The sequence below is a fragment of the Ichthyophthirius multifiliis genome, assembly GCF_000220395.1.
Source record: "Ichthyophthirius multifiliis unplaced genomic scaffold scaff_1120509249646, whole genome shotgun sequence".
Lineage (NCBI taxonomy): Eukaryota > Ciliophora > Oligohymenophorea > Hymenostomatida > Ichthyophthirius > Ichthyophthirius multifiliis.
The window spans coordinates 48,159-67,432 of NW_004087501.1; the positions used below are offsets into that span (position 1 = coordinate 48,159).

The window sequence follows — 19,274 nt, forward strand, 5'->3', positions numbered from 1 at the left end:
TTAAAATATAAAAGAAATGTATGAATAATTTGTTTTGAAAATATTAATTAAATTCAAAGAGGCTTTCTGGTAGTTAGATTTGGAAAACTTAAAGAAATATTTAAATATAATAAATAAATACGATATTATGGATAAAGTTTCTGAATTTTATATCGAATATATATTAGGAAATTTAAAAATGTAAATATTAATTTTTTTAGAAATATTAAATAAAAAAAATTAAGAAATATTGATTTTTAAACCAAATCTATTACTGAAATAAAAGGTGAAGTTGACAATTAATTTTTTCTCGTTTTTGATGCTTTCAAAAAAGCCTTATGTGATTCTACTTCAGATGAAGAAGAAAAAAATTATTATTAAATTCCTGAAATTTTTTAAGGTTATAGTAATGATTTTTTGAAAAGTTTCGTAGCTTATGCTTTTGAAGAAATCGTAAAAAATTTTAATTTTTTAATTTTTTTTTTTTTTTAAAGATTGGGAAAACAGTAAAGGGAATTCTTGACAATTCTAAATGTGATAATAATTAATTTTTAAGTTAAATGAATTAATTATATGATAATGTATAATAGTTAATTAGTGATATTCTGAAAATTAAATGCACTTTAAATGCTTAACTTAATGAATTATGTTGTTCTTTTAGTATTTCTTTATTCTAAGAATATCAAGAGATTTATTTTATATTCGAAATTAATGAGTTAGAAAAAGTTTTAACTGATAATGTAAATATTATTTTAGAATAGTTAAAACGCTCAAATGATTTAGTACTAAAATTTTATTAATTAATAATTTATTTTATGTTTAATTTTTATTTTTTTCTATCTTAAAAAAAGGATAAAGAAAGAATCAAAGGTGAAATAAAAAAATGGATTGAAAATAACATTTTAAATGATGAATAATAAGATTAAGTTAGATTAAGTATTTTTTTAAATATAGATATATATTTGTATAATTTTTATAAAAATAAAATAGCTAAATAAGAAATGTCTATTAGATTAAATATTCTAAAAGAAATTCTTTTATAAGAATACATAGAAATTATGTTTTTTGCTATTACAAATGCTTTAAAAAGAAATTAGAAATTATCTTTACCAGATTAAATGTTTTTTATTTATTTATTTAAAATCTTTTTAATGTATATTAAAAAAAATAAAAATAAATAAAGAATAAAAAATTAAACTATTCTACTTGAAACTTTTTTGGATATTTTTGGAAATGAATTGTTAGCTACTTTAATATAATAGTAATTTTTTTATTTTATTTCTATATAAAAAAAAATAGTTCCACATAAACGGTTCCTTCATTAAATCGAAAAACATATTTAAATGAAGAGTTTTTTGAAGTAATTCCTTAAATTAATATGCTTGCTAATAGAATGGATTTGATCTATAGTTAATATATGGTAAAAATTAAAGATTATTAAAAAATTATTTATGAAAAAATATAGAAAAATTATGACAATTAGTAATCAATGATGAATGTAGAGAATAAAAAAGAAAATCTTATTAAAGTTCTTGAATTAAATATATAAAAATCAATGTAATGTGCATTAGCCTCGATTTTTATTAATTGCAACAGAATTCTAAATGAATAATAAAATACTAAAGATTTCCTTATAAAAGAAGGATAAGCTCATAATGAACCAACTTAAGCTTGTTAAGAATTTATATCTTTTATCAAAAAATACACTAAAACTATAAAATAAAATTCTTCTTCGGCTAATAAAGTAAGGGTTTTAGAATCTTTAGGACTTTAAATAATATCGTAAAAATAAATATTTTTTGTTTTATTTTTTTTTAATAAAAAAGAATACTTTAGGAACATTTCGTTAAATTTAAAATAAATTATGAAGGTGCTTTGTAAGTTTGTATTGATTTATCAGAATATGAAAAGTTGATTTTATAAGAGTTTAGTTCCCAATAAATAATTTCAAGGTTTGAATATTTAAAATTATTAGTAAATATTTTAAAGGTATTTTTCTTTTTTGTTTAATATATGTATAAAAAAATTATTTTTTATAAAAAAAAAAAAAAAAGATAGAAAAAGAAAATTTAGAAAATTATTTATTAGAATAAGAAGAAAACTTTAAAAACTTAAATTAAGAAATAATATAAGCTTATATAGAAAGTAGAAAAGACGGATATAAAAAATCTAAATTTGAATAACTAAAGAAATATTTTAAATGATAACAAAATAAATATATATATATATATATTAATTTATAATAATGTATATTTATATATTTATTATATAAAATTAAATTCATCTTCTTTTTCTAAAAAATTCTCTTTCTAAATCCTCTGCTTTTAAATGATCAGATTCAATATTTTTTTATTTTTTAGAAGTTAATTAAATATCATCTCCTAAAAAAAATAGTAAATATATATATTATTTAAATAAATATATATAAAATTTTACTAGTAAAAGAATCTAAAAATTCGTCGTCAGATTAATTATTTTCGATTTCATCAACAAGAATTTATTTTTCGTCATCATTTAAATCATCAAGATCTAGTTCTCCTTCTTGAATTTATTCTTCTAAATCTTCTCTTACATTTTTATTGTTTTTTTCTTTTTCATTTTTAAATTGAATTTCCACAGCGTGTATTGATTTATATTTTACATCGTCCAATGAAGTAGGTTGTTCATCTGGAGAATATTAGTTTTCAGGGGACAAAGGATCAAATTCTTAAGAATCTTTTTAATAATTATCATAAAACTATTTAACTTTTTAATTTAATTTTGCTTTTTCATCTTCATCATGAAAAGGATTATAATCATTTTCTTCTTCCAAAAAAAGATCTTTTTAATGAATAGGATCTTCTGATTCTTTTTCATTATATGCCATAGATGTTCTAATTATAAACTTTTCAATATCTTCAGGTGTCGAAGTTGATTTTAATTATTCATCAACATATATTGACTTTTAACTAATAAAATCTTATAAAAATTTTTGAAATGTTAAAGGTTTTTCTTTTGTAAATGTTAAATTATTTCCATAATATTTTAAATAATCCTAAAAATATGAATATAAGTATTTTTTATTTTTACATTATAAAGTTTTGTTTCGTCATATTTAGATTTTCTTTTATCTATTTATTCACTTGACTAAGGTTTTAATAAATCCCAATCTATATTTAATGGATATTTTTTAAATTCCAATATTTCTTATTCTGATACTATAATATTATATATATAAATATATATATTTTTATATATATTTATATATATATTAATATAATTATAAATATATATATCAATATAAATATAAATATATTTATATTTTTATTTATATTTATATTTTTATTTATATTTATATTTATATTTATATTTATATTTACATTATTATCCTTCATCATACATATTTAATATAAAGGATTTTGCTTTTTCTAATAATTCTTAATCACTGAATCCAAGATCAGGAATATCATCTTCATTTATTTCATTTATACATATTCCTCTCTTTTTTCATAAAATTTATATAAAATTAATATTTTTTTATTTACAATTTATTTATCTTCTAAATTTTTTATTTATTCGTATTCTTTTGAAAGTCCATATCCTTTTCCTAAATAATACAATTCACTAGAATATTATGAAGTAGCTCTTGGCTTAACCCTTAAAAATTCTTAAAAATAAACTTTAAATAGTCTATAGAAATCTTTTTCTAGACTTCCATTTAAAGTTTTCATTATTATAGTTCCTCCTATTTTAAGGTTTTTCTTACATAAATCTAATGTTAATTAATTTAAATCTATTAACTATAAATGGTCTTGATCTAAATCTCCTCTAAATTCAGGCGAAAGATCAGACAATACAACATCTACTTGGTGTAAATTGAAATATTCTGGAATATATAACTAAGTTTATTTCTATTTTAAATCCCCTCTGTAAAAATGAGCTCCTGTTACATCCAACATTATCTCTTTGTCAATTGATAATAATGTTGGGTTTCTAGATTTGCTTTTTGTGAATTAAACTGCTACTTCAGTCCAACCTCCTGGCGCACAACCTAATTCTAATACGCGGTGTCCTTATTTTAATATTCGGTAGCGTTCTTAAATTTCTAATAATTTTAATGCTGCGTTTGAACGGTATTTTTTTATGGTTGAATTTTCTATTTATAATTTATATTTATTTTATTAGTATATTTTTACAGATAATTATTCTTCTTATTGTTTTTGTTGGGCATAATTTGATGAATTTTATTTATTTTAAGATTTATTAGACGACTTTGCCTTTTTGGAAAAAGTTTATATTAAATTTTGTATAAATTTAGTTGTATAATTTGCTTTTGTAAATAATAACATTTTATATTTATTTTAGTATTAATAAATTTGAAGTTATTATTTTTAGCTTTATTTTAAAATATTTAATAGTTAAATAAGCATTTTTCTTAGTATATTGTATTATATATAAATAATATTTATAAATTAATATTCAGATATAAAAATATTATAAGATTATTATCAGAATAAAAAAATTAAATATTACAAATAAAAATAAAATAAATATTATTATTATAATTATTATTATTATTATTATTATTATATTATTATTATTATTATTATATTTTTATAATTATATTTATATATTATTTTAAAAATCTTATAATTTTTATTTAGGTATATTTTTTTTTTTTATATTATATTATATTATTTTGTTTTAATTTTATTTTAAAATATTATTTATATCTTTTTTTTCTTTATTTTTATCAAAATATTTATTTATTTATAATTATATTTTTTTTTAATATATATTATTAGATTTATTAAAATATTATTATATATTTTTAAAAAATTTATTAAATATTTATTAAATTTTAACAATTTTTCATTAAATTTATTTTTAAAATTCAAATAAAATATTAATATATATATATATATAAAATCATATATCATCATTTAATACATTTTAAACTAATTTATTAAAATCATCATTTTTTTCTTCATTTTTTTTTGAGAAATTATTAATTGGTGAAAACATTTACATTGAAAAATTTAGTTTTGTCAAAATCTCTTCTTTATTTTTATATTTTCCTTCATTTTATGTATAATTATTAATTTTTTCTTAAAAAGTTTTATTAATTTCTTTCATGTTTTTAATTTTTTTTTCTTTTTTTTCTAAAATTCTAATCAATTCAGTACATTAATCTTTATATTTTTAATTTTTGGAATTTTCTATTTATAAATTTTCGTTTATTTCTTTCATTTATTTTGCAATTTCTTTATATTTTTTTATTTTTTTTATTTATTTTTAAGGGTTAATGTATTAATTTTCGTTTATTTTTTGATTTTTTGATTATATTTCTTATTTTTGGTTTTCTATTTATTATTCGAGATTATTTATTTTTAATTAAAAAGATTAAATATCGTTTTTTTTGTGAATTTCTTGTGAATTATTTTATTTTTTTATTTCCAAAAATGCTTCTTGTACTTATTTTAGTAATTCTTAAGCAGAAAAGCATGAAGGATTAGTTTAAAAACATAAAAAAAATAAAGCTTTTATTTAATTTTTTAAATCTTAATGCTAAATTTATATCTTTATTTATTTCTGAGTGTATTTTTCTTTTAATTTTATCATTAAATTATGAAGATTATATAGTTTTCTTTCATTTTAAAGAAATTTTTATTATATATTTTAGTAGTTTTAGCTTATTTATTTATTAAATATACTCATTAATGTTTATATTTGATTTTATTTTACTTAATTTTGGTTTTTTAGTAATATTAGTGATATATTTTCTTAAAGTTTTTTCTATTAGTTTATTAAATTTTCATTTTCTATTTTCTATATTTTGTTTTCTTCTTTTTAAGAAAAAATTTCTTACTATAATTTTTCAATTTCAATTTAAAATTTTATTTTTTATTTTTCATTTTCCTATTAATATTTAAATATATCCTATTATTATTATTATTATATTTCCTTTATTTAGTTTTCATTTTATTAATATTATTTTAATGTTTCTTATTCATATTATGTTCTTTAAGTAACTAATTTACTTTATAAATCATAATTTTTATTTTAAAAATCAGAAATTTAATCATTTGCATTTTTTAATTAGCCAGGAAGTTCTATATATTATTAAAAAAGGGATTTTATTTATTCAATTTCATTTTTTTTTTTTACAATTCTATTTCTAGTGTCTAAATTTAATTCTAAAAATTCAAAAATTGGCTATTTTTTTCCTTTTCTATACTCTATATTTATAAAATATTTATTTTTTCTCTTAAAAGGAGTTAGAAAGCCTTATCTTTCCACATTTAGAGTATTTAATTTTGCGAAAATCCTATTTAATTTTCTAATATACGAACTTTTTCTTCCAAAGCTTATATTTAAGGAAGATTTTTCATATATTTTTTTAAAAATAAAAAAAAGTTATTATTATATATAATTTTTTATTAACAAAAAAAAAAGTATTTTTTTTAAAAAAAAAAAAAAAAAAAAATATAAATATAAAATTAACTTTTTCTTAATAATAATTGTAATTTTACAAATAAATATTTTCAAAAAATCTAATATTTACTTTTTATTATACTTATATAAAAATGATTGATAGTCTAATCTCTTAATATAACTATATATAACTATATATAACTATATATAACTATATATAACTATATATATATATATATATATATATATATATATATATATATATATATATATATATATACATACATATATATATATATATATAAATTTTATTTAACTTTCGGATTTCCTTATTTTCAATTTAATTTACTAGGAACTATAACCGAATGTTACTCTTACAGATCATTAAACACTTTTTCTATTAATTTTTATATATAAAGCTTTGTAGATATAAATATATAGACATAAGATGTATATAGACAAAAAACTTTCAAAATAATAAAATTTATAATAATTGAATTTTATTTTGTTAAAGTACCTCCTATATATTTTTAACTCAAATTGCCAAAATAAATAATATAAAATTTGTTCATAAAATTTTTTGTTCTTTAAAGCGGTAAATATCCTATTACAGGATTTAAAATTAGATAAGATCCACTAGATAAAGACTTTTAAACTATTTTATATTTTAAAAATATATACTTTTTTTGTAAATAGCCAAGATTTCTAATTTCCAATTGAAAAAAAAATTGTGAAATTTTGAAATGAAAAAATGGAATTTCAGTGGTTTTTGAAAAATTAAATTTTAAATATGGAGGTTTTTAGGTATTTTAGAAAGAAAAGTAATTTAAAATAATTTTACAAATGGAATGATTTCCTTTTAGGATATTTAAGATGATAAATTGTCTGAAATTTTAATAAGTGAGATTAAAAAAGTGTTTGTATTTTTGAAAAAAATGCGTTTATTGGGATCAAAAGTGTTTTAGGGTTTATTTTTTGGAATAAAATGAATATTTTAAAAAGTTTGTGGAATTTTATATATTTTAGATTGTATTATATGATTTTATGATATATATTTTATATAAATATTCAAAAAAAAAAAAAAAGTGTTTTTTGGGGCATTTTTAGAGTGTGTGTATATGAACATTTTCTAGGCTTTTTTTCGGAAAAATTTATTTATTGGAAAAGATTTGTATCTAAAAATACTTTGAAAATTAAGATTTAAAAGAGATATATTTTTTTTGTGAATTTAATAAAAATTATTCGATTTTTATTCTGTTTTTTTGTTTAATTTTGAGTTTTTTTGGATGTGCTTTTGATGTGATTTTTTAGAAGTTTTTTCTTGGTTAAATTAAAGGTTGGGAATATTTAGTAAATAGTTAAAAAAAGTAGCGAATAAATTTTATTTAAATAGTAAAAATAAATGAATATTCTTAAAGAAATGTATAAAAATATGAATAAATTGATTATAATTCTAAATAATATTTTTTTTTTATTGAAAAGAGAAAATTAAATTATTAATAAAAAAAAAAAAAAAAAGGAAAAAAACAAAACAAAAAATAAAATATAAAAAATAAAAAAAATATATATATATTTTATTTTCTTTTTTTTATATTATATAAAAATAAATAAATAAATAAAAAAAAAATGAAATTAAATAGTTCCATTTTAGTAATTTTTCTTACAATTGTAATTATTAATTCTACTGAAATTTCCGAAAATCAAAAAATGCCTTTGATTTTATCATCAATAACTGACAAAATGTATTTATTTATTTTTACAAAAAATAATAAAATGAAATAATAAAAATTACATTCAAATAAAAAAAAAAAAAGAAATCTTTTTTAAACTGAAGATATGTATTTAAAATTAGAAGAAATAGTACCTAAATTAAAAGATTAAGTAAATTAAATAAAAAACAAAAAATATTAAATAATTAAATTTAGGTTCTTAAAAGTTCAAAAAATTTAATTTTGAATGTAATTACATCTGAATCATTACCTTAAACAATTTAATATTTTAAAAAAAATTACTTATAATAATCTTAATTTTAAGTAAAAAAAAAAAAAAAAATTAAATAATTTTTAGTATTTTTTTATTTATTTATATAAAGAATTTATTCAAAAACGAAAATTCCTTTAATTCTGTACTTAATTACAATTCTTAAGATTTAATAGAAAATCTTAAATAAGTAAAATAATTATAAATAAAAAATATTTTTAATATATATATATATATATTAAGGATAATAATAATATTTAAGTTTAAAACGTGCATTTGACAGATACATAAAATTTACAAAATTATATGAACTAAGTTAATGAAGGAAATGTTTTGGTTCTTTTTACAACTAAAAGCTAACGTAAATTATCGGAAGCCTCATAAGAAAATTAAGACCCTAAGCCTGCTCCTTAAAATGAAAATAGAATGAGTAATATAAGACCTGAAACATTATTTGCTTTCCTTCTTTTATTTGCACTTTTATTACCTGTCCTTTATATTGGAATAAGCAAACTTTAAGCTATTGAGTCTAATGATAAATACGCTACAAGCCTTTTAGCAATTGGAAAAGAATATTGAGAATTTTATTCATTTTATAAAATAAAAAAAAAGTTTATTTTTATTTATTTACGAATAAATATTTATTTGAATTTTTTATTCTATTATTAAATTTTAATTATTTAATTTCCCTTTATTTTAAATATTATTTTAAGATCTATTATATTTTTTAATTAAATTGAATACAATTTATTTTAATATAAATATTGTTATTGATTTAATTAATTATTGTCATAATTATATATTTATTTAAATTATTTTATAAAAGCTCTAATTATAAATTGGATTTTTTAAATTTAATTTAAATGTATTTAATTATTACTATAAAAGTTTAAAAATTAATTTCCTAGAATTTTTTATTATATTTAAAAAAGTTAATTTATATAGAAATAAATATTTATAAATTTTTAATTTAATATTATTGTATTAAAAGCATAAATATTAGAATATTATCTATAAATTTTGTTAATGTTTTTATTTTAATTGTATAATTTGTATATTTTTTTTTTGAGACTTTTATATTTTTTCTTATCAATATTTATATTTATATTTATATTATTATATTTATATTTATATATATATATATTATATATATATATATATATAATTTGTAAATATATTTATATTAATACAAATATAAATAATTAATATTTTTCAATATAATTGTTATTTTAAATTCACTATTTATGGATTAAGCTAATATATTTGTAGATACATATAATTAATACAAAAAAGTTCTACATAAATTTTCTAAAATTTAAGGCATTTAAATTTTGGATCTTATATTATAATTATTTTATAAAGATAATTATATATATAACTTTTCAATATTAACATTATAATATAATATTTCAATTAATGAAATATATTAATTAATACATTTAATATATATTAAAACTAAAGGTGATATTAATAGATTAAAGCAAAATATAACTTCATATTTAGAGTTAATATAAGAATAATAGATTGTAGAATAATAGGAAGTTTTTATTTAAACCAAAAAAGAAAATAAAATTGATAATTTATTAAAATAATTATAAGAAATTGATGATAAAAGTGAATTTATTATTAAAGCTTAAAATTTATTACTTGAAAAAAAGGAAAACTACACTGGGATTTTTAATGAAATTATTTAAAGGTATTTTTATTAAAAAGATTTCGTTAAATAATAATATAAAGAGTTTAAAAATGAATAAAGTAAGCCTTTATTTTAGTGTATTTTGGATTTTTAAATTATCGGAAATTTTATTTCTGAATTGAAATTTTCGAAAAAAGAAGCTTTATAAAATGCCTGTTTAGATTCTATTCCTTATATTTTAGCTTATGTAGTTTTCGATTTAAATGAAAAAAATCAAATATCTTAATATTAACATGAAAAATAGGAATAGAATTAAGGATTTTAATTAGAAGATGTAAGATTATTGTAATAAATTATACCGGGAAAAAAAGAAGTGTATGAATTAGTCTAAAGGATGGAGTCTTCTAGTCAAAATATTGTAGTTTAATTTAAATAATTGTTTAATAATGGATTCTTGTGTATTGTTTAATTCTAAAAAAATAAATAGATACTCTTTTAATAAGAAGGATGGTTTTTTTCCAAAAAAGATGCAGAAAATATCGCTTTTAAGAAAATTTTTCCTTAAGTTTATTAAAATTATAATAATAGAGGGGAATAATAGGATTTTAATAATTAAGAAAATAATTAAAATAAAAAAAAATTCGTTTATAAAAGAAAAAATAGATAAGAAGAATGAATTTTTTTGTTAAAAATATATATATATATATATATAATTTTTTTTTTTTTTCTTTTTCTTAAATAATTTATTAATAATTTTTTTTCTATTTTTTTTTTAAGATTTGATGATATAAGTCTTAAAATTTTCATATTTAATATAAAATTTTATATTTTAAATAAAAATTAATATCTTTTTTAAGAAATATAATATTTTAATAAAACATATATATATATATTATATATAAATAAATATATTTTATGAATATTTAATATAATAATTATTTATATTTTAAATAAATAATGAAAATATATATAAAAATAATCCCAAATAAATAAAATATATATAAAATTATTAAAATAATCTTTTTTTTATAACTAAAAAAAACTAAAAACTAAAAAATAATAATAATAATATTTCTAATCCTTCCTAAAAGAACAATTCCATATATTATCCTTGTTTTTTTAATTTTTTGATAACAAAGATTTACAGAGTAACTTTTAAAAAATTTACAAAATCTAAAAATTTTTTAGAGAAATAAAAACAAAAAAGTCTAAGGTATAATTAACATTAACCGAAAAAAAAAAACATATACTCTTACATAAACCAAAAAAAGGGCAAATTTCAATTATCTTTAGAAAAATAACATTAAAAATTTATAAAAGGCCAATTTTATCCTTAAATAAACTTACATGTACTACTTTTCAACAAAACTTTATACATATAAATAGAATTTATTATCTTTACAAAAAGGAACCCTGGAATAATTTAAAATTATGTATTATTAAAATGGGTATTTTTGGCCGAAAACCTGCTTCAGAATATAAATTATGGCTCATATAAGTTTTTTCGATCACTAAAAAAAAATAAAGAAATAATTAGATAGGAATCATTGAAAGGATTTATATTTTTTTGGTATAAATACTGAAGAAACTAGTGAAAATTGAAATTGTGGGATATATTCTATTTAGGGACTGCTTTTTGATATGGAGACTTTCTTCTTTTTCTTAAGATTTTGTATTATAACCATATTTTATATATGATGGAAGTTAATGGTTATTAAACTGAACAATATTATTAAGCAATGTATTAGAGAAAAAACTTTAAAGATTATTTATTTATAAGGAAATCAATTAAATACATTAAATGAAGAAAAAAATTCTTTTTTGATAAAATTTTCGTATAGAGAGCAAATTTAGATAAAGCTGAGGGATAGTATTTTAATATTTATATGTATAAATTTTAAAATAGGAAAAAGTTTATGTATTAAAACTGTTTAAAAAAATTAATTATTTATTTATTTATTTATTTATTTATTTATTTATTTATTTATTTATTTATTTTTTATATATAACATCTAAAAAAAAAAAAAAAATTTTCAAATCATTTTTTTAAAATTTATTAATTTAATAAATATAGATAAAACTAATTCATTTTTAGTTTTTTACTAAGCTGTAAATAATTAAAAGTACTTTTATTATTCTTTATTAGAAAAAAAAATATAATAATTATTTATATTTGATTAAAAATCTATAAAAAACAATATTTTAATATATAAATTGTAAAATATGCTATAAAATTAAATAAAATTATAAAAAATGTATATAATTATTTAAAATTAATATATTCATTAAAAATATAAAATAACAATAATATAAAATATTCATATATTAAATCTGATATATAGTAAAAAATATAAGTAATAGTTAATTTATAATAATAATATATACATAGCAAAAAATATATACAAAATATGTAAATAAATATATTAATATGAAAATAATATATATATTTATATCTATTATATTTATATTTATATTTTTATTTAAATTTTTATTAATTTTCGTTTTTATTATAATTTACATTTTTTTATTAATTTTTTTTTTTAATTATTTTTTCATATTTTATTTTATTTAAAATAAAAAAAAAATTTACCAAATATAATATATTTAAATTATAGGTAATATATTATTTATTTATTTAAATATTTTTTTTATTTAAATTATATATATTTATATTTACAAAATATAACACTTTTAAATATTTATAATTACATATCAAATAAAAATTATTTATAATAAAAATTTAATCTTAATTAATAAGATACTCTTTTCCTTTAATTATTTAAAAATAATATAATTAATTATAAATAATTATTTAATTTACACAAAAATTTATTTTAATCTATAAATATTTTTTAAGGTAACTATAAACTTAGCATTTTTTAACATAAATATGACTAATCATCAAATTCTTCTATATTATATTATTCATAACTATAAATTTCATTTTAATTAGTATTTTCTATAATCTAATTTCTATTTTCAATATTATTATCTAAATCATTATTTTAATTATCTTCATTCTTAATACTTTTATGTGAAAAGTAACTTTTTAAACTTTTTGTAGATTTTAGTAAGCTTTTGCATTAATAAAGAGATTTAATCATACAGTTACTTTAAAGATTTATCATAGTACTCATATTAATATCCGAAAATTAAGAATTTTATTAACTAGTTATACTTTTATTAGAATCTTCTTCTATCTTAAATAAATTTATATATATTTTTTGTTTAAATAATTTTAATTTTTTTCTATATTTTTTTGTTACTTAATATTTACTTTATTATGTTTAAAAAGAATTTATTGATTTTTAACTTTTAGTAGGAATTTTGGAAGTTATTTTTCTCATCCATCTAGACATCAAAACATCTTTACAAGAATATCTTTTTTTAGGATCATATTCAAGCATTTTCTTTATTAAAAATTTACAATCATCACTTATTTTATTCCATATGGAAGATTCAAACGAAATCTTACATCTCCTATTATTCTCTAGTACTTCTTTATATAATTTTCCTTTAAAAGGAGACTAACCAGAAACCAAACAATATAAAATTACTCCAAGACTAAATACATCACCTTTTTCTGTATATGGGAGGTTTTTGAATAACTCAGGGGGTAAAAAACCTGGTGTACCGGCTTTACTGTCTAGTTTTTAATAGTTTATATTTTATGCAAAACCGAAGTCTATTACTTTTAAATCTAATTATGCTTTATTTATAAATATAATGTTTTCAAGTTTAATATCTCTATGGACTATTTTTTTTCTTTATATATGTATTTTTTTCTATTTTCTATTGTTTTATTTTTGTTTACTTATGTAAATAATATATTCCTCTGGTTATATTATACATTAATTATATTGCTATTTCTTCGGTGAATCTTTTTTATAATTTCAAACGAGCATATAACTCGCCTCCGCTTAAATATTCCATTATATATACTAATTGGTTTGGGTCTTAATAAATTTCTATTGATTTTAAAATGTTTTTATGCTTACATTATTATAGTATTTAATGTTCCTTTACTAACATTTACTTTTTTTATTTTATTTTTGTTAAATAGACAAAAAAAGAAAAAAAAATATTTTACAAAAAACTTTTCTTTGGAATTATTTTAAATAAGTTTGTCTTTTTTAATTATTTTTGCAGCAAAAACTTACTAGTCTGATATTCTAATGACTTTATAAACATCTTTTTTTGTTTTGTTTTTTTTTTTTTTTTAAAAAAAAAGTAATAATTGTTAATATAAAAAAATAAAAATACTAACTTGCAAAAGATCCTGAACCTAAAATTTCTTATAATTTGTAATTATCGAAAAAGTGTTAAAGAATACATTTATTTCTTATTATATTGTAAAATTTTTCAATTTATTATTAGTTTTTTGAAAATATTTTCCTTATTTAGTTGTCTTTGTAAAATTCTACTTAATGAATATCTCCCATTGTACTTTTTACAATTTTATTTAAGAGTAGAATTTCAGAATTAAGGATAATATATCCCTTAAATGTAGATTTGTTCTTATAATATGCTAAGTAATTATTAACTATTTCGTATTAATAAGTTTTGTATTATTGTCTTTTTTTTCCTATTCGATTAAATTCAAATTTATACACTTAATAATTAGATTCTTCTTAATTATTTACTTCTAAAGACGCAAAACTATCAAAATCTTCGTCTATATTTAATTTTGTTTCTTACTATTTTACAAAATCTTCTAATTTTATTTATATATCGTTTTTTAACCAAAAATTAGAAGGTACATTTGTTTTTTTTCGGCCGTAAATAGGCCAATATTTATTTAATTCATCTTATTAATTTTATTCATATTAAATCATGTTATATTCAAATATTAACAAAAAATAAACTAAGTATTTTTATATAATATTTTATTCTTTTTAGTCTATAAAAAATAAATTAAATCAATATATTTTTTTATTATTTATCCAATTTAAAGTGTATAATTAGAGTTTTTTTTTTTTTTTATAAAAAATTAAAATCAATATTAGATTTAAATATTGAAATTTCTAAATAAATAAGAATATTTTTTTTTTATATTTTTTTTTTTTTGTTTTAAACAAAAAAAAAATTTAATTTAATTTTTTATAATAAATAAAAATTTTTTATTTATAAAAATAAATAAAAGAATTTTTTTTTTTCGTTTAAAAAAAATAAATAATTAAATGTGTAAAATCGAAATTATTAAATATAGACAGAAACGAATATAAAAAATATAAATTAACATAAATAAAATATATTATAATTTATAAATAAATAATTTTATATATCTATTATTATTCATATTTTAAATAAATTAAAAACACATTATTACAGAATCTCTAAATATATAATATTAAAAATAAATAATGAATCTAATAAAATTATTAAAATAAATATAAAAAGTCTTTTTTTAAAAAAAAACAAAAACTCGAAAAAATATTCTTAATATTTAAAAAAAAAAAAATTGAAAAAAAATTATTTAAAAACTAAAATGTTTTCAATTAAAACATAATCTAAATAATCTTTTATAATTAAAAAAATTCCAAAATAATTTTTTATGAAAAACAAATACTTTTCTTAATATATAATTTTTAATATATATAAAAAAAAAGAAAAGGTTTTTTATTATGATTTTCTATATTTGAATTAATAAATTGAAAAAAAATATTTTTTAAAGAGAAAAAAAATTAAAATCAAACTCAAATTGTAAAAACAAATAAATAAGAGTAAATAAAAAAAATAAGAATTAGAAAAATTAATATTCTATAATAGAGAGGAAAAATAATAAAACTAAAAATAAATTATCCAAAAAAAAGAAACTTTAGTAAGAAAATTAAAGAAATTCAATTAAATGTTAAAATTAATAAAAATATGAAAATTTATATTAAATAATGAATTTATTTTTAAAAAAAGATAAAAAATATAAAAATAATATATTTATAAAGAAATTTAAAAGCTTATTAGATGAAGAACTTACTTTTCGATATATAATTTAAAAATTAAAGATAAATGATATTAAAAAAAAGATTTATACAAGATTTAATATAATTACAACATTTATATTAGATAAAATATGAAAATTAAATAAAAATTAATTAAAAATTAAAATCAGAAAAACTATATAATTCACATATTTTTAAAAATAATGTATATTAAAATTCTTTGATAAAAACTTTTATAGACAAAATATAAATTGCTTATTTTATATATAATTAAAATAATTAAAAAAAAAATTATTTTATTTTTAAATATTTTTATAAAATGTTTAAAAATAAGTATTATAAATATTTTAATATATATATATATATTATAAATATAATATATTTATTTAATAAAATATTTTACTATAATAATTAAAATAAAATTGTAAATATCCTAAATTTTATATATTTAAATTTAATATTTATACATAAAATAAAAATAAATATGAATAAATATTATATTCATTATTAAAATTAATCTAAATATAAAAAATATTATTTATAATAGTATATATGTTATAAATATAAAATTTAAAAAAATAATTAAAATTTTTAGATTTTAAAAATATTATTTATTAAAAACTTTTTTAATTTATTTAAATAATGTAATTTAAAAAAATTAAAATTAATATATAAAAAAGAAAATGATAAAAAGTAAAATATAAATATATATATATATATATATATATATATATATATATTTATTTATATATATATTTTACAAAAATTCGAATAAAGTAAAAAAATGCATTATAATTAAAATAATATTAATACTTATAAATATAATTTTTGGTTAAAAACAAAAAAAAAATCCACTTATCCTAAAACTTTAAATTGTACATGTCATATTAACAAGCAAGGCAATATAATGATATTACATTGTTCGGCACCTTAAAAGCTTATTTAAATAATTATAAATCCCAAAAATTTTTAAATAGAATAAAAAACTACATTAAATACAGACGATTGTTTGAATTTAGATACAACATTTTTTCATAAATAAACTTTTTATGTAAATAATAGAATATATTTTATCCAAAACTCGATTTCTAAAGATAATAATCATATATATTGTGCAGATTTTGACTTAAAAAAACTATTTCCAATTAAAAATATAGATACAAAGCCATCATCTTTCAGAATAAATTACTCAGCTGTAATTTATATGTTTAAAATTTACATATTCGGCGGTCTAAATGATAATAATTAACCCACTAATATGTTTGATAGTTTCGATATAAGTACTTATAAATGGGAAAAAGTTTCAACCAGTGGGAAATTACCTCTTCCGAGACATTCACATTGTTGTGAAATAATAGAAAATAAAATGATTTTATTCGGAGGAACCAAATCTAATGATATATTTGATAGAGAATGCTTCTATTCTGATATAAACGTGCTTGATTTAAAAACTTAAGAATGGATATAATTAAATGTTAATGTAAAAATATATTATTAAAAAATAATAAAAAATTTATAAAATTGAATATATAAATTTAAATTTAAATATATATATATATATATATATATATATATATATATATTATTATATATATAATTTTTTATATATTTTGACTTTAATATATATATTTATACATATACACATATATATTTGTTTTTCTTACTTATTATTTTTATTTTTTTTTATTTATATACAAAATTTATTTATCAAATAAAATTTTCATTAGCTTTTTTTTTTTTTTATTTTCAAAATATTTCTTTATTTAAATTATTATAGATTAATTGTATTTATATTTTTAAATATCTTACTTTTATATATTTATATATACTTATTTATTTAAAGGGATAAATTCCAAAATATATGGCATATGGATATAGCTTCAAAATAGAAGATAATTTAATACTTTTTTTATGGAATGATAGGGCTAATGATAGTCATGAAATGGAATGCAGTGTTTTAGATTTAAATGGATTGAAATGGAGTTATTTAGATTTGCTTTCTAAAAAACCAGAATTAAGATATTCTGCTGCTAGTTGTTATAATGAAGGGTTGAAATAAGTTATTTTTTATGGTGGATTTTCTTTTACTTAGAACGAGATTAATTGTGTTGTTAATGATTTAGATTAATTGTTACTTTTTAAAGATGAAAATGCTGAAGTTTTTTCATAGTTAGAATTATATGGAGGTGATACATATGAGTAGAATTTTTAGGAAAATATACCTAGTTAAGTTGAGGAAATTAAAAATGACTATTTTTATAAAGAAAGTATTGTTATATTTATTAATTTAAATAAGAAAATAAAAAAAAAAAGGTGAAGTTGATGTGGAAGATATTTCGTTTGAATAACTACTTAAAAGAGAAAAGTAAGCTGAAGAAGAAGAATTAAAATAAAAATAAAATATAATGGAAAACTCAAATGAAAGTAAAATGAAAAATAAAAGCAAATCGTAGATTAATTAAAATTAAGGAGGTAGTAAGAAAAAGAAAAAAAATAAAAAATGAAAAAATATATTTTTTAAAAATTATCTAAAAAAAAAATGTTAATTTTATTTGATTTCAAACAATTTTTTTTTTTTTTTTATATTAAAAAAAATTATAATATAAATAATAAAATATAGATATATAAAATAAATAAAATTAATTTGATACATTTATATGTAAAAAAAAAAAAATCAATGATTATAAGGTTTAGCTTTTCATAGAGAAAGAGCATAATTAAATTATAAAACTAGAAATAATATTACTATTATCTTTCAAGATTTGTAAAAATTTAAAATAATAAATAAATATATATATATATATAAATATATATTTTTATATATATATATATATACAAACATTTTATTATATTATCAAAATAATTTAATAAAAATAAAAATTATTTAGATAAAATATAAATTATTAAATTTAATAATATCAATAATAATAAAATAATATTTATTTAAAAAGTTAAAACATAATAAAATGTTTATTTATAAATATATAAATATTTTATTTATTTTTTTATAAATAATTATATTTAATTAAAATATTAATTAAAGTATAGAAAATATTTTTTGTTCTTTATAGAATTTTTTTTTTTATTTATTTATATTTTTTTATTTTCTATTTATTTATTAGATTATAGATATTATATACATTATTAATTTCCTCTTACTTGTATTTATTAAATTTAATAAATAAAATAATTTTTTTTTAAAAGTAACATTAAAAATTTTTATTTTCATTTTCCATTACATTTAATCATAATAACTATAAACTTTAGTATTTGTCTTAATTTTTTCGTCTCTTATTAAGATTAGATATTCATTATATCAGGTTTTT

At 15.1% G+C, this 19,274-nt stretch overlaps 4 protein-coding genes across 4 annotated transcripts, besides 46 other annotated features; 2 read left to right on the top strand and 2 right to left on the bottom strand. All coding sequences in view use genetic code 6, as the record gives it.

Moving 5' to 3' along the window:
• Window positions 1–2,259: 2,259 nt before the first annotated feature.
• Window positions 2,260–3,979, bottom strand: IMG5_020030 (ribosomal RNA methyltransferase, putative; the record flags this gene model as incomplete). The annotated part of the gene is made up of 4 exons (XM_004039484.1): window positions 3,504–3,979; window positions 3,339–3,459; window positions 2,416–3,176; window positions 2,260–2,360 (listed from the first exon to the last, which is right to left on the bottom strand). Coding segments are annotated over exons 1-4 (1,397 nt in total), but the record flags the coding sequence as incomplete, so codon positions are not given.
• Window positions 3,178–3,292: a microsatellite.
• Window positions 3,178–3,334: a microsatellite.
• Window positions 3,270–3,337: a microsatellite.
• Window positions 3,980–4,410: 431 nt separating the features above from the next.
• Window positions 4,411–4,483: a microsatellite.
• Window positions 4,419–4,481: a microsatellite.
• Window positions 4,484–4,508: 25 nt separating the features above from the next.
• Window positions 4,509–4,659: a microsatellite.
• Window positions 4,510–4,596: a microsatellite.
• Window positions 4,525–4,659: a microsatellite.
• Window positions 4,624–4,673: a microsatellite.
• Window positions 4,640–4,732: a microsatellite.
• Window positions 4,716–4,758: a microsatellite.
• Window positions 4,749–4,817: a microsatellite.
• Window positions 4,764–4,822: a microsatellite.
• A 1,753-nt stretch (window positions 4,823–6,575) lies between these two features.
• Window positions 6,576–6,697: a microsatellite.
• A 1,197-nt stretch (window positions 6,698–7,894) lies between these two features.
• Window positions 7,895–7,955: a microsatellite.
• Window positions 7,922–7,961: a microsatellite.
• A 31-nt stretch (window positions 7,962–7,992) lies between these two features.
• Window positions 7,993–8,032: a microsatellite.
• On the top strand, window positions 8,020–8,952 carry IMG5_020040 (hypothetical protein; the record flags this gene model as incomplete). The annotated part of the gene is made up of 5 exons (XM_004039485.1): window positions 8,020–8,135; window positions 8,208–8,274; window positions 8,319–8,426; window positions 8,486–8,563; window positions 8,617–8,952. The coding sequence occupies 5 exons, from the start codon at window positions 8,020–8,022 to the stop codon at window positions 8,950–8,952; spliced, it is 705 nt and encodes a 234-aa protein (XP_004039533.1).
• Window positions 8,953–9,465: 513 nt separating this feature from the next.
• Window positions 9,466–9,537: a microsatellite.
• Window positions 9,466–9,558: a microsatellite.
• Window positions 9,503–9,570: a microsatellite.
• Window positions 9,571–10,804: 1,234 nt separating this feature from the next.
• Window positions 10,805–10,848: a microsatellite.
• Window positions 10,818–10,887: a microsatellite.
• Window positions 10,888–11,953: 1,066 nt separating this feature from the next.
• Window positions 11,954–12,012: a microsatellite.
• Window positions 12,013–12,236: 224 nt separating this feature from the next.
• Window positions 12,237–12,290: a microsatellite.
• A 124-nt stretch (window positions 12,291–12,414) lies between these two features.
• Window positions 12,415–12,454: a microsatellite.
• Window positions 12,455–12,494: 40 nt separating this feature from the next.
• Window positions 12,495–12,552: a microsatellite.
• Window positions 12,495–12,562: a microsatellite.
• Window positions 12,529–12,562: a microsatellite.
• Window positions 12,563–12,629: 67 nt separating this feature from the next.
• Window positions 12,630–12,680: a microsatellite.
• A 101-nt stretch (window positions 12,681–12,781) lies between these two features.
• Window positions 12,782–12,827: a microsatellite.
• Window positions 12,828–13,024: 197 nt separating this feature from the next.
• IMG5_020050 (protein kinase domain protein) lies at window positions 13,025–14,041 on the bottom strand (the record flags this gene model as incomplete). Its single annotated transcript, XM_004039486.1, has 3 exons — window positions 13,025–13,209; window positions 13,323–13,774; window positions 13,824–14,041. 3 exons carry the CDS (start codon window positions 14,039–14,041, stop codon window positions 13,025–13,027), a joined length of 855 nt encoding a protein of 284 aa, XP_004039534.1.
• Window positions 14,042–15,047: 1,006 nt separating this feature from the next.
• Window positions 15,048–15,073: a microsatellite.
• Window positions 15,074–16,082: 1,009 nt separating this feature from the next.
• Window positions 16,083–16,113: a microsatellite.
• Window positions 16,114–16,285: 172 nt separating this feature from the next.
• Window positions 16,286–16,334: a microsatellite.
• Window positions 16,286–16,340: a microsatellite.
• Window positions 16,289–16,359: a microsatellite.
• Window positions 16,360–16,646: 287 nt separating this feature from the next.
• Window positions 16,647–16,704: a microsatellite.
• Window positions 16,705–16,851: 147 nt separating this feature from the next.
• Window positions 16,852–18,424, top strand: IMG5_020060 (kelch repeat protein). The gene is made up of 2 exons (XM_004039487.1): window positions 16,852–17,428; window positions 17,792–18,424. Exons 1-2 carry the CDS (start codon window positions 16,856–16,858, stop codon window positions 18,263–18,265), a joined length of 1,047 nt encoding a protein of 348 aa, XP_004039535.1. The 5' UTR covers window positions 16,852–16,855; the 3' UTR covers window positions 18,266–18,424.
• Window positions 17,474–17,588: a microsatellite.
• Window positions 17,494–17,544: a microsatellite.
• Window positions 17,497–17,557: a microsatellite.
• Window positions 17,736–17,780: a microsatellite.
• A 110-nt stretch (window positions 18,425–18,534) lies between the features above and the next one.
• Window positions 18,535–18,590: a microsatellite.
• Window positions 18,548–18,580: a microsatellite.
• Window positions 18,591–18,736: 146 nt separating the features above from the next.
• Window positions 18,737–18,783: a microsatellite.
• Window positions 18,737–18,800: a microsatellite.
• Window positions 18,801–18,804: 4 nt separating this feature from the next.
• Window positions 18,805–18,853: a microsatellite.
• A 167-nt stretch (window positions 18,854–19,020) lies between these two features.
• Window positions 19,021–19,063: a microsatellite.
• The last annotated feature ends 211 nt before the right edge of the window (window positions 19,064–19,274 follow it).